This window comes from Lynx canadensis, chromosome D4 (genome assembly GCF_007474595.2).
Source record: "Lynx canadensis isolate LIC74 chromosome D4, mLynCan4.pri.v2, whole genome shotgun sequence".
NCBI lineage: Eukaryota > Metazoa > Chordata > Mammalia > Carnivora > Felidae > Lynx > Lynx canadensis.
In genome coordinates this window covers 91,806,282-91,818,249 of record NC_044315.2, presented here as the reverse complement: position 1 = coordinate 91,818,249, position 11,968 = coordinate 91,806,282, and the positions used below count along the sequence as shown (strand labels likewise).

Here is an 11,968-nt window from a genome sequence, read left to right as displayed (position 1 = left end):
AGCCACCCAGGCCCAGGAAGACCCCTTCCCTCTGAGCACGATGACTGCCAGCGGGGACAAGGGTCCTGGCCAGCCCGGGCCGTGGGAGAGGGTGCCAGGGGGCCCCGCAGACCACGGCGAGCCATCCTCACACCCACTGGGCCCTTCCTGGCCACCATCACTTTCTTCCTGAGCCCCCAGCCCCAACACAGCGCTTGAGCCTCCCAATCTCCCCAGAGGAGAAACGCCTCACCCAGGGTCCCCGGCGGATTAGTGGCCATAGGGAAATCGCACCCGTCCAGAACCTTCTGCCACCCGGATGCCAGCCCCTCCCCCCACCACGTCACTCACTCTCACCCTCTCAGGCTCGTCTGCCTCGTGCCCCCGGGACAGCCTGCTGTGCGCCTCCCGCAGGGACCCCTGCGTGCATCCTGCCCCGCCCCCGCCCCTCCATCCAGCCCCGCCTGGATTGTTGCACCCCCGTTCTTGCTAAGAGCTGCCACCGTGTGCACACTGGCTCTGTGCCAGCCCGCCCGGCAACCCCACGGCATAGCTGCTTCTGCTCCCTTGGCAGAAGGGAAACTGAGGCATAGAGCCCGACACTTCGGTGCTGTGGTCACCCAGCGGGAGCCGTGGCCGCCCAGCAGCCAGCCCGGATGCGTCAACTGCAGAGTCTGGCCTCTCCACCTCCATTTCCTTGGGCAACAGGCACCATCCCTGTGCCCCGCAAGGACTCGGCAAGGGCATCTGGGAGAAATGGTTTATTACCTAAAAGCAGCCCGTCAGGGCGAGGGTACTACTTTGGTCCAAGTCCCTCGAATGACCCTCGGGGCTCTTCTGAGCAGTCCGGTGGAGGAAGAGTGAGGGTCTGGCAGCCTGGGTTCCCATTCCTCTCTCTGCTGTGTGGCCCTGGGCCAGCCGCTTTCCTTCTCTGGGCCCGTCTCCCTTGCTGCCCATTGAGGGGCAGGGGCTGCGAGGGTGGCATGACCGGGCAGCTGTGAAGTGACCTGAGTCCCAGGCCGAGGTGTGCTCACGCAGGATTGATGCTGAGAGGGTCCGGAGGGGGGCGGCACGGGGGGCGGGCGTTCTCAGTCTGCAGGCTCCAGCCAGAGCGGGTGTATCTGCCTGAGCTGGCCCCAGGACGCTCCAGGGCTGTGCTGCCCGGTGGCCAGGGACCTCATGTGGCTATTCAAGCATAATTTTCAATGAATCAAAGTGATATACAAGGGAACATTGGGTTCTCGGTCACCCCTGCCACAGTTCAGCTACATGTGGCTGCGATACTGCACGGATAGAGAGCACTGGCTCATCGCAGCAGGTTCCCCCGGGCTGCGCTGCCCCCCAGGGCTTGCGGTCCCAGACAGCACCAGCCTCACTGAGCGTGGGGAGGGGGGGGACAACGCCCGATGGTCCGCAGCGGGCCCGGCCCCGGCTGGCTCTGCAAAGAGCAGCAGATCGCCTTCACGCTGCAGAAGCATTGGCCTCCTGGGCCCCCACCCCCACCCCGTGCAAAGCCTCAGCAGCGCCCCCATCGTGACCAGCAGAATGTTCCCACAGGTCCCCAATGCCCCGCAGGGACAGGCTCCCCTGGCTGCCATGGCTCTCCTGGTCCCCGGCCCCCGCCCCCCCCGCCCCACGCAGCCTGTCGTGCGGACGGAGAAACTGAGTCCCAAGGATCCCGGTGCCCCCACCTTCTCTCCGCTCCGCTGCAGCGAAAGACAAAGCTTCTGATTACAAAGCACCCCCGTTTAGTCCCCCTCTAGCCCTTGTGACACCACTGAAAACCACCAACAGTCTCCCTGGGACACGCACCGTCTATTTTCCTCCACACACACCCACCGGCCTCACGCACACACTCCACGTTTCCCTGATTTTGGGGAGGTTCTGGATGGAAGGCAGCCCGCTGTGTCCCGGGAGTCCCCAGGCCAGAAACTTCTATTTTTGTGGAAGATTCCTAACAGGGACTCGGGGAGCCTTCAAGGGAAGATTCTAGACTAGAATCCAGGAAGCTCTCCCTCTGAGATTCGGAACTTTGGGGGGGGTGTGGTGGCCCCCTTGAAAACCTGACTTGAATGGGGTGAGGAAGCCGCCCTCGGCACATCTGCTCATAAACAGAGGAGGTCTGACCCAGAACGGACTCAGGAGCATCACTGTTGCCCCCGAGGTGGCCCCACTGTCCCCAGTCCCCGCGGTCCTGGGTCTCGCCACCCCCCCAACCCTCCCCTCTCCTGCCTCTGGTCTGAGCTACTCATCCGTCCCAGCTGTGGGGCAGGCGCTGGGGGAGGCTCTGGGGCTGGAACCCTGAACAGAACGTGGGGCCTCCCGGCTTTCATGGGTGGGGGGGATGGGTACAGACGGTCAGCAGACAATAGCAGTGAGCATCGAGTAGAGCGGGACATGTGGGTGGCCATTGGGGACAGGCTTGTGGGAAAGGAGAAAAGTGACGCTAAAGTCCTGAAGGAGGTGAGGAGGGGAGTCCGAGAGAGCAAAGGCCGCGAGGTGCAGTGCGGTGGGGAACAGGGGGGAGGGCGGCAAGGCTGAGCGGGGGTTGGGGGGGCCGTGGGAAGTTGAGAGGCCAGAGAGGCTGCAGGGGGGAGGCAGTGGCCGTGGAGGCCGGCGCGGTAACCAGGAGCCAGGCGGTAGCCGTGGGGGCGGGAGAGGGGGTCAGGCTCCAGATGTGCCCAGAGGGGAGAGCCGAGGAGATTCACCGGCAAATGCTGGAAACTGAGTGAGACGGTGAGGGACACCAGGACCGTTCAGAGGAACCAGGCCGGCAGCCTGGAGGCCTGGTGCTGTGGCACAATCTGTCTTCCACCCCTCGTCCTGTGCCCAGGTGCCCCTGGCCTCCTGCGCATTCCTCTCATGGTGGGTGTGGGGATGAGATGAGCACTCGGGCCCCATCCGGGCTAGGACGGTGCTCCCACCGGAGCAGGGAGGGTCCTCGGCAGGCAGGAGCCCCACCGGGGGTGTCCCCAAGCTGGGGCAGGGTGGGGAACATAAGGACCTTGCCCCCCCCCCACTCCCATTTGCAAATGGCCTGGCTGAGGCCCAGATGAGGCATGATCCTGGCCCTGGTCACACGGCAGGTCAGACCCACCCCAGGACCTTAGCACACGATGGGCTCCTTGTCCACAGTCACTCGGGGTATGATTCTAGCGCCTCTCTTCCCCAGCACTTCCGTTTTCCCCTTCTATCTGCCGTGCTGGGAGGGAGGAGGGCGCGTGCCAGCTCCGGGCATGTGAGGCACCTGGGAATGGAGTGAGCTGCGAGTCACCCGGGCATTCTACTGCCAGGGCCATTGGTCCCCCCTGGGGAGGCGGGCACCTCCTCCCTGCCAGCGGGGCTCCTCCCCACTCACCCCTGGAAGACCAGAGGTGGCGGGCCAGCCGCCTGATGCACGAGCCACTGCGGACCCGAGCCGTCTCCGGCAGCCCAGCAAGACCGGCAACGTAAGCAGGGGCCTCCCCACCTGCCCTCCCGGGGGGGCACTGCGCCCCCCGCCCCGGGGCCCCCTGAGCTCCAGGGACGGCTGGGGCCAGCACACAGCTTGAGTCTGAGGGCCCCTCTCCTCTCGACTCCCAGCCAAGCTCAGCCCAGAGTTCCTGAAAGGCGGTGCTCAGCCACCGGTGAGGGCCATGGTGTCGTCGTCCAGTAAAACCTTCAAAAACAGGGCAACAGGTGTCTAGACCGGGGGTGAGAGAGGGCTGGTCCGGGGACACTGGCGTGGGAACGCGCGCACCTGCCCTAAGCCACCGAGGCTGCGCGCCCGGGGCCGTGGCCCGCCTGGACCTTCCTGCGGCTGGCAGGAGAGCCTGGGAGGTGGCTCCCGGCCTCTCCCACGTGGTGGCCGATGCCCTCCGCGGAGGGGCCGGGTTATTTCCCGCGGCAGAGAAGCAAACGTACCAACAGCGAGGGCTCGAGTCAAAGCTCCTGTCTCTGAGCTCAGCCCTGAGGGAGCGGTCAGATGGGAACCTGGATCGCCCCCGCCCCTCACACTTAGCCTCCCCCTACCCAGGACAGGCTGTGGGGGGAACACGTATCCCGGCCCAATCCAGGGCTCTGGGGCCCAACCGCGGAGCGCGGGGAAGCAGGCCAGGCCTTCTGGGAAGCCGTCTCCCCTCCTCTCCACTTCTGCCCCATCGGGTCCACTGGGCTTCCCCCAGACTCCTCTCACGCGGGAGCCAGGCCTGCGTGTGAGCCGGGAGCTACAGGTCTCCGGTCTCCTCTGCCGGAGGCGCGCAAACCCCGGAGGCCCAAGCTCCGCAGCCTGTGGTCTGGCGAGGGGGCCGAAGAGCTTTCCAAGGCCATGTGAAACCCAAACATCTTCCCACGACTTCACTTTATTAGCTTGACCTGTTCCAGTGCGGTCCACGGTGGGGCTGTGTACTATGTGAGCATCCGAAAGCAGCCGGGGCTCGCCAGGGACTGCCCCCTGCCCCAGCGACCGTGCGGCTTCCTGCGAGCGTCTGCGGGGACCCCGTCCTCCTTGTCCCCCGCACACCCGCCACCTTCTGCTCCCCAGAGAGTCAGGCACGCCGGGCAAGGCCGCATGGGCGGCCCCCGGGCTGCCCGGTGGGGGCCGAGATCCTGCTGGGGTGAGCCGGAGAGGTGACGGGGGAGGGACCTGGGGACGGGGGCAACGGGGTGGGACACACGCTTATCCTGGCCAGGAAGGCAGGGAGGAGGGTCACACAGGCAGATGTTAGAGAGCTCTGAAGGCCCAGAGAAGGGGGTGCAGGGGAGTCACCCCCTTTTAAGACCCTGTGCGAGGCCCTTCCCCGGGGCCACAAGTGGAGAGAGCGGGGAGGCGGGAGCCACGTCCCAGTCACAAAGCAAATACAGAGGCCACAAGGCAGGAGGGGTCCTGTCGGGTTCTCACCCGGCAACACGCCGCTCCTTCACAGACCTAGCGAACGACGTGCTCTTGGGGAAAACTGAGGCAGGAGGTGGGGCTTCTGCATGGGCGAGGGAGGGCAACCGATGTGAGAACCACCCCTCCCACCCCCTGCTTCTGCTCACCTATTTCACCAGCTGGTGGTGCTCAGAACGCTTTCCCGTGTGAGAAACAGGTCAAGGCGGAAGAATTTGCTTCCTGGATTCCCTCCTCTGCCAGCCTCTGGGGAACGGACCATCCCGCCCAACGGCCTGGCCGCAGGGACCCAGCCAAGCTGGCACCCCTGCTCTCTGCCTTTAAACTGCCCCGAGGCAGACAGTACTAAGCAATCCTCACTCTGTCCCTAATTCCAGATGCACCTGGAAACTCTCCAGCGGTGCTTGCTCTGGACAGTCTGCTCGTGAGGCAGGCCTGGGGTACCAGGCGGACCCTTTGCCTCCCTGCTTCTATACTGGGCTTACTAGGGGTTAACTACGCACCTTCTCAGAAGCTTCTAGAGGGCCACATGGCACGCTCCCTGAGCCCAAGACCTTGCAGCTTTGTTTTGGGGGGTAGGGGTGGACCAGAGGCCAGCCTCTGGTCAGTGACCATAGGACAGGCCCTCTGGGTCTCCTGTCCGCTCGGGCGGTATCTGTTTGGGGGGCGAGCAGCTCTGCACTAGGAGGGCGGGGAGGACCCCTGTTCTGGCCGGGTTCCAGTCCCGGGCCAGGGCGGCGGCCCCGGGGGGAGGGTCAGCGAGGGACGGAGCAGGTCTCCGCCTCCCGATGCACCAAGGCCCCGCCCCGCGGGGGGGGGGGGGGTCAGTAGATTCCCTTCACCCTCTTGTTGTCAGGGTCGAAGGGAGACTTCAGGTGAGCCGGGCAGGGTAGGCCACCCCCATCCGCTCCAGGGCATAGTCACCACTCTTCACAAAGTCCAGAGAGACCTGTTGCAGAACACGAGGGGGTGTGGGTCACCCGTTACCTGGCGGGTGCTGGGCTCCTATCTACCTGCTTCCCGGAGGGCGGGCTCGGCCTCACCTGTTCCCTCGGGGCGAACCCATCTCTGCGCCACGGGCCCTCCTCTGAACCCAACAACCGCCCTGAGCCCGTAGGAGCCCTGAGTTGGACCTTGACCGCCGGGGGCCCCAGCAGAGCCGCGGGCTGGCAGCCCGTGGGGACACCTCCAGCTGGAGAAAGTGTGGATCCCTGCGAAACCGGGGAACTGGAAAAGGACCGTGTGCCTAGACCCTGGGCACACTGGCTCCGCATGGGATCCTGCCCTCTCAGTACAGGGGCCGCACCCAGGGCCGGCCGTGGGCAAGGCACCGTGGGCTCTGCTCCTAGAGATCTCTTCTCTCCCAGCAATGCAGGACAGGCAGCCCGGGTCCCAGGACCCCCAGAGGCCCAGGGTGGGAGCCCCCTGCCCAGGCCCACATGCCCGGCCCGGCACGTCCCTGGCACCCCTGCCTGGGCTGGTCTGACTCACACCTGCCTCCTCCTTGCTCATTCTTCCAAGTGGATCTCCCTCTGGAGCCCTCTGGGGGTGGCATGTGGGGGGAGCTACGGCCTGGGGTCCTCCGAGTGTCTAAGGCTGAGGCTGGAAAAGCTCAGCCCCGGCTGGGTGAGCATCTCAGCCCCCACGGCCAGAGCCTTTCAGCGCCTCAGTTTCCCCGGCTGCCACAGGGCTGGTGCAGACCTCCACGGAGCAAGGCAAGCAGGCCCGGCCACAAAGGCGCTGCGGCAGCGAGCTCCTCCCCTCCTCGCTCGCGTCACGGCGTCCAGCCCATGCCACTGACACCCTCGTGACCAGCCAGCCAGCCGGCAAGTGCTTCGAGCCCCCTCCCCGGGCTCTGACCCCTGCAGGACCTCAACGGGCCCTTTCTCTGCCTCTGCGCCCCCTGCCGATGTGCAGGAGGAGGCCGGGCTCAGTGCTGGTCACTGGGGTTTGCAAATGGTCACGTGCAAAACGTGTCTATGGCTGCACGTGTCCGTACGCGAGTACACGTGTGCGTACATGCTGTGTGCAGGCACATGTGGGACGAGGAAAGAGAGGAGAGGAATGCGCTCTTGGGAGGACGAAGTCCAGGCCTCTGCTCTCCCTGGCGCCCACCCGGCCCCGAGGTTAGGGTCTCCTGACTCAGGAGCAGAGGGGCGTTGGCCCTGGCCCAGAGCCTCTGTCTGACCAAGAGAAGCCTGGAGCTCCCAAAGTCGGATCTTTTCCGAGAGAAAATACAGAACTAGCACTGACCCCGCCAGAGACGCGGCCCCATCAACCGCGACCTCGCCGCGCCCGGTCGCCCAGGTCCAGCATGGCGCAGGGGTGCAGGCGGCACTGGGGCGCTGACGGGGAGCCTGACGGGGAGCCGAGCTTCCCTGGGCAGAGCCAGGGTGGGGGGGTGGGGCGGACATCACCGACTGGCCACTGGGGTCCCGGATGTAGCCGTAGGCGAGGGTCTTGTCAACGGCAAACCCAAAGTCAGCCCTCCGGACGTGGCCTACCACCTGGCCGTTTCTCCAGATGGCCTCCAGGCCAAACATGGGCACTTTTCTGGAAGAAGCAAGAGAGAGCTGGGGCCCGGAGCCCCCAGGGGGGAGACCCGCGCCCTGGGCCCTGGAGCCATCCCAGTGCCTGGCCCCCAGGTCGCCAGGCACAGCGTCCAAGCGGATGCCCGAACGAGAACAGACCACTGCCGGGCCCTGACTTCTGCGTCTGCAGGGACAGACCCCAGGTATTTGGGAAAGGCCCGCCGTTTAACTTGCTTTTCCTTGGACTTCTGAATAATTGAAAGCCTTATGCCCCCGAGGCTTGTTTTTACCGTGGTTCTTTCTCCACAGAACGCTGCATTATCTATCAAAAGGACTTTTCTTTAGTATGAATGCAGACTAGAACATTTCTGAAAATTCAGAAGAGAAAACGCAGAGATTAGACTACAATCACAGATGCTCCAGCGCCCGGAAGTGCCTGGCATATTTAGTGCAAATCTCTGCAGACTCGTGTCTCTGGTGTTGGGTCGGTGTTTGTGGACAGCCTGACGGGTGCCCGGGGCCGGCCGCCCCCAGGAGAGGGTGGCGCAGCAGTGTGGATCCTGCCCTGGGCAAAGGCACGGGGACGAGGCGTGGGGGCCTCTGGCTCTGGGCCCGAGTGAATGAGGGAAGAGGGTGGGACAGACGGCGGTTCCGCGACAAACCCTGCCCTTTCGTCCCACCCGGTCCTGTGGGGCACATGCTGTTTGCACGTGAGGAAACAGGCCGGGGTAGGGGGGCATCTGGCCGTGTCCTTCCTCAGGACCGGAAACCGCCCTGGCTGCCTTGGTGGCCCTGCAGAGAACCACCCGAGCGGGCCGGAGGGCTGTGGCGGGTGCATCGGAGGCTCCCGGAGCCAGGACACGTCAGGCTGCAGGGTGCTTCCCGGAGGGCCAGGTGGCAGAGGGGCTCCGCAGGGCTCTGCTCCGTCTGCACCCCCAAACTGGAGCCTGGGGCTGCTCCCCAGCAGGTGGACAAGCGGCGTGCGGGGGGGCCGGTCTGACGGAGCCCGGGGAGAAGCAGCAGGGCGATGACAAGCCACAGCTCGGCTCCCCCTCTGCCCCCCCTCGTGTCTCCTGACACTTCTGTTGACGGCTCCAGAATCCGGGAGAATGGCCGCGTTCGTGGGAGCCTGTCAGCCGCAAATCAGCAAAGTCGAGCCGCCGTCCTGGAGACCGTTGCTACCCAGGTTCCCGCGAAGACACCAGCCCGGGACTGTCATTTCAGAGTCACCGCCCAGGTGGAATCCTGGGACAGCACGGGCCAGATCCCGAGGACATAACTGAGCCACCTGCTCAGAGCTCCCCCGCTCCGGGGGCAAGTGGAGGGGTCGGGTCCCCGGAACGGGCTCTCCTTCCTGCGGCTGGGTTACCCTGTCCCTTGGCACCTCAGGTCTCCAGGCCACGGCCTGGCCTTCCCTCCACCATCTGTCGTGGGGGGGATTTAACCGGAACATGGTGAGAAGTCACCACACGGTGACGGGAAGCTGGGCCCTCAGCCCGGGTCCACCCACAGGAGGTGGCCTGGCGGCACCTTTGTCTTTCAAAAGCTGTGTGTGAGCAGGGTGTGTCCCAGCCCCCCCCGGGTCCCCTCGGGCCCTGCTGACCCCGTCCTACTGGACGGACAGACGGACAGATGCAGGACCACTCACTCGTCCACCGTGAAGCACACCAGACGTCGGCGGAGGCCCTCGGCCCGCTGCTTCTCCAGGGCCTCCCGCCCCAGGAAGGGGACCGCTGACTTGAGCTTACAGGTGAAGGCCAAGCCCGCCTCCAGGGGGCTGTCGTCGGGGCGCAGGTCTGCGTGCCAGTGCCGGTAGCCTGCGGGGAGGATACCCTGGGGTCGGTGCCCAGCAGACGTGGGGGGTGGACTCTTCCTGAACCTGCAGAAGGTCCCCTGGGCGAGGCCCCGGGAGCAGATGCCCCTTCCAGCCTCTGCCCTGCCGGTGAGCTGTCAGGGAGGGACCCGAGCAGCCCTGCCCTCACATCCTTCCAACCTCCCGGGGAAACCCAGGCACCCAGTCCAAAGCCAGCTCCGGCCCCGGCCCCCCCAAGGCTGGGCAAGCACCCCTCCCCCTCGCCCTCCAAGTGCTGCTGTCAGGGACCCCAGCCCCGGCCCCAGGCCTGCGTGGAAGCCACGGTCTGTGGGCAGTGCAGGGGTGGTGGGGGAAGGCTGGGGAGGCCGACAGAAAGGGGCAGGCGGGGAAGGGAGTGGGGCAAAGAAGCAGCACAGGGGCCGACAACCCCCCGCCCCGCCCACCCCCCCCCCACCTGCAGCGTGGCTCCGGGCAGCCCGGGGGCGCCCTTGGGCCCCACACACACCTTTCTCGATGCTCAGGGAGTCGATGGCCCGGTACCCGGCGTTGACGAGGCCGTGCTTGGTGCCTGCGGCCATCACAGCCCGGTACACGGCCACACAGCTGGCTTGGGCACATGAAGCTCCCAGCCAGCTCCCCCACGAAGGAGAGCCTCATGGCCGCACCTGGGGCACAGGGCACGACTCAGACCCAGGCTAGGGTCAGGCGACCCAGGTCGAGCACCTACTGTCACCATTCTCACTAGCTGGCCCTGGCCCTGGCCGCCCAGCACACAGACTGCTCTGGAAATCTCTAGGGGGAAAGAGGGGTGTCAGCACTGGGAGCAGGAGAAAAGCGGACACACGGTTCCCAGGCCTCGCTCTTTTAAGTCACTGTGCACGTGTCCCGGGGCAGCCGTACCAATGGCCACAGACCGGGACTTAGAGGAGAAGTGTGTTCTCTCCCAGTTCTGGAGGCTTGAGGCCCCAAATCAAGGTGGCAGCACTCTGTGCTCCCCCCAGAAGCTCTGGGGGAGGGTCCTTCCTGCCTCCTCCAGCCACAGGTGCTTCCTGGGCTTGTGGTCACATCCCTCCAGTCTCTGTGTCACACGGCTTCTCCTCTGTGTCTTGTCTACTTTGGTCTGTTATCAGGACACTTGTCACTGGAGCCAAGATCCACCCTGGTCCTGGATGATCCTGTCTTAAGATTCTTACCTGAGTCACAACGTCAAAGACACTACGTCTAACTGAGGCCACACCCGGGTTCTGGGCGGGGGGCTAGGACGCAGGCACCTATTTTGGAGGCCACCGTTCAGTCACCACAGCGACCTTTGGCAAGTCTCCTGGCCTCCCTCTGGCCTCAATTTTGCCATCTGTAAATGGGATCAGGAGCACGGCTCTGTCTGTTTTAAGAAGCTCTGAGGTCTGGGGCGCCTGGGGGCTCCGTTGGTTAAGCCTCCGACTTCAGCTCGGGTCACGATCTCACGGTCTGTGAGTTCGAGCCCCGCGTCGGGCTCTGTGCTGACCGCCCGGAACCTGGAGCCTGATTCGGATTCTGTGTCTCCCTCTTTTCTGTGTCCCTCCCCAGCTTGCACTCTGTCTCTCTCTGTCTCTCTGTCTCTCTGTCTCTCTTTCAAAAATAAACACCAATCAATCAATCACTTAAAAATAAAAAAGAAGCTCTGGGGTCTGTCTGTGAGGGGGAGTTGCGGGGAGGTCGGTGGCCCAGCTCAGGGCTCACCGTGGCTGCACCCGACGGGTTCTGACACATCGAGAGGGGAAGCAGACAGGTGCTGAGTCGGCACTGTGATTGCTCCCCGGCCTGGTCGGCCTTGGCCAGATGCTGGGCTCTGAAGACACACACAGCCTCTGCCCCACCCCCGTCCCTGCCCGGCCTGGAGTCTTAGAAGGCCAGAGCCAGAAGCACAAGCCAGTTCTCGGGCAACCACGCTCAGGGTGGGCAAGTGTTGGGCAGGAAGGTGCCTGCCTGGGAGGGCCCGGCCCGGCTGGCAGGTGACAGAGCTTCCCGCTGCAGACAGGCCTTCCCGGAGAGCAGGGGCCAGGGCACCGAGCTGGAGCAGGTGCTCAGGGGAGGACAGAGAGAGAGGGGCATACAGCGGGGTCGAAAGGACCTTTGTGAGGACCACTTCAGTGACAGCTGGGCCCCAGGGGCCAGCAAGGGACTGTGCGTCCCCAACGGCCCGGAGAGGACAGTGCTGTTGACACAGTGTTCCCTGGGCTACGTTCTGCACACACATTCCGTCACTGGAGCGCTTCTCCCACATGGTGGCAGAGACCCATGTAAATAACACCCAGGGGATGATGCAAAAACAGAGGCCCAGAGGCGCCATGCGTCTCTGATGGGGCAGCTGGCCTCTGGGTACCAGGCTGGCAGCTGTGTGGGGGCCACAGCCAGCAGCGGGCAGCGCCCTGCCCGCCGGCCTGTGACCTGTCCTGTATGGTTGGTTTGCTTACTGGTCATTTACAACCCAGCCACAGTGCCTGCTTCCTGGCCTTCGGGCAAATCCTCGAGTCCACGGTGTCCCCGGGGGTAAGGCCTGAGCCCGCAGCTCCAGGACCGTCCTTGTCACAAGAGGGACATGGAAAGTACAGCAAAGTGCAGAGCTCACGGGGAGGAAGGAGCCTACCCCATCGCTGCTGCGAGCCTGTGCGGCTCCAACTGGATTACTGTCTACACAGGAGGGGGCAGAGGCCACTCTCTCGAGCACAGACCCAGCTCCTTACAAACCTGACACTTTAATCACATCGCTGCCGAGGGGTTGGATTCTGAAAGCTC

At 64.7% G+C, this 11,968-nt stretch overlaps 1 protein-coding gene across 1 annotated transcript in view; it reads right to left on the bottom strand.

Annotated features, from left to right (window-relative positions):
* Positions 1-4,303: 4,303 nt before the first annotated feature.
* Positions 4,304-11,968, bottom strand: part of SARDH (sarcosine dehydrogenase) — a 61,933-nt gene continuing 54,268 nt past the window's right edge. The window contains 7 exon segments of the mRNA XM_030306511.1: positions 4,304-5,729; positions 5,732-5,798; positions 7,267-7,402; positions 9,029-9,197; positions 9,699-9,797; positions 9,800-9,826; positions 9,829-9,858. Of these exon segments, the coding sequence (XP_030162371.1) occupies positions 5,674-5,729; positions 5,732-5,798; positions 7,267-7,402; positions 9,029-9,197; positions 9,699-9,797; positions 9,800-9,826; positions 9,829-9,858 (584 nt within the window). The 3' untranslated portion in view covers positions 4,304-5,673.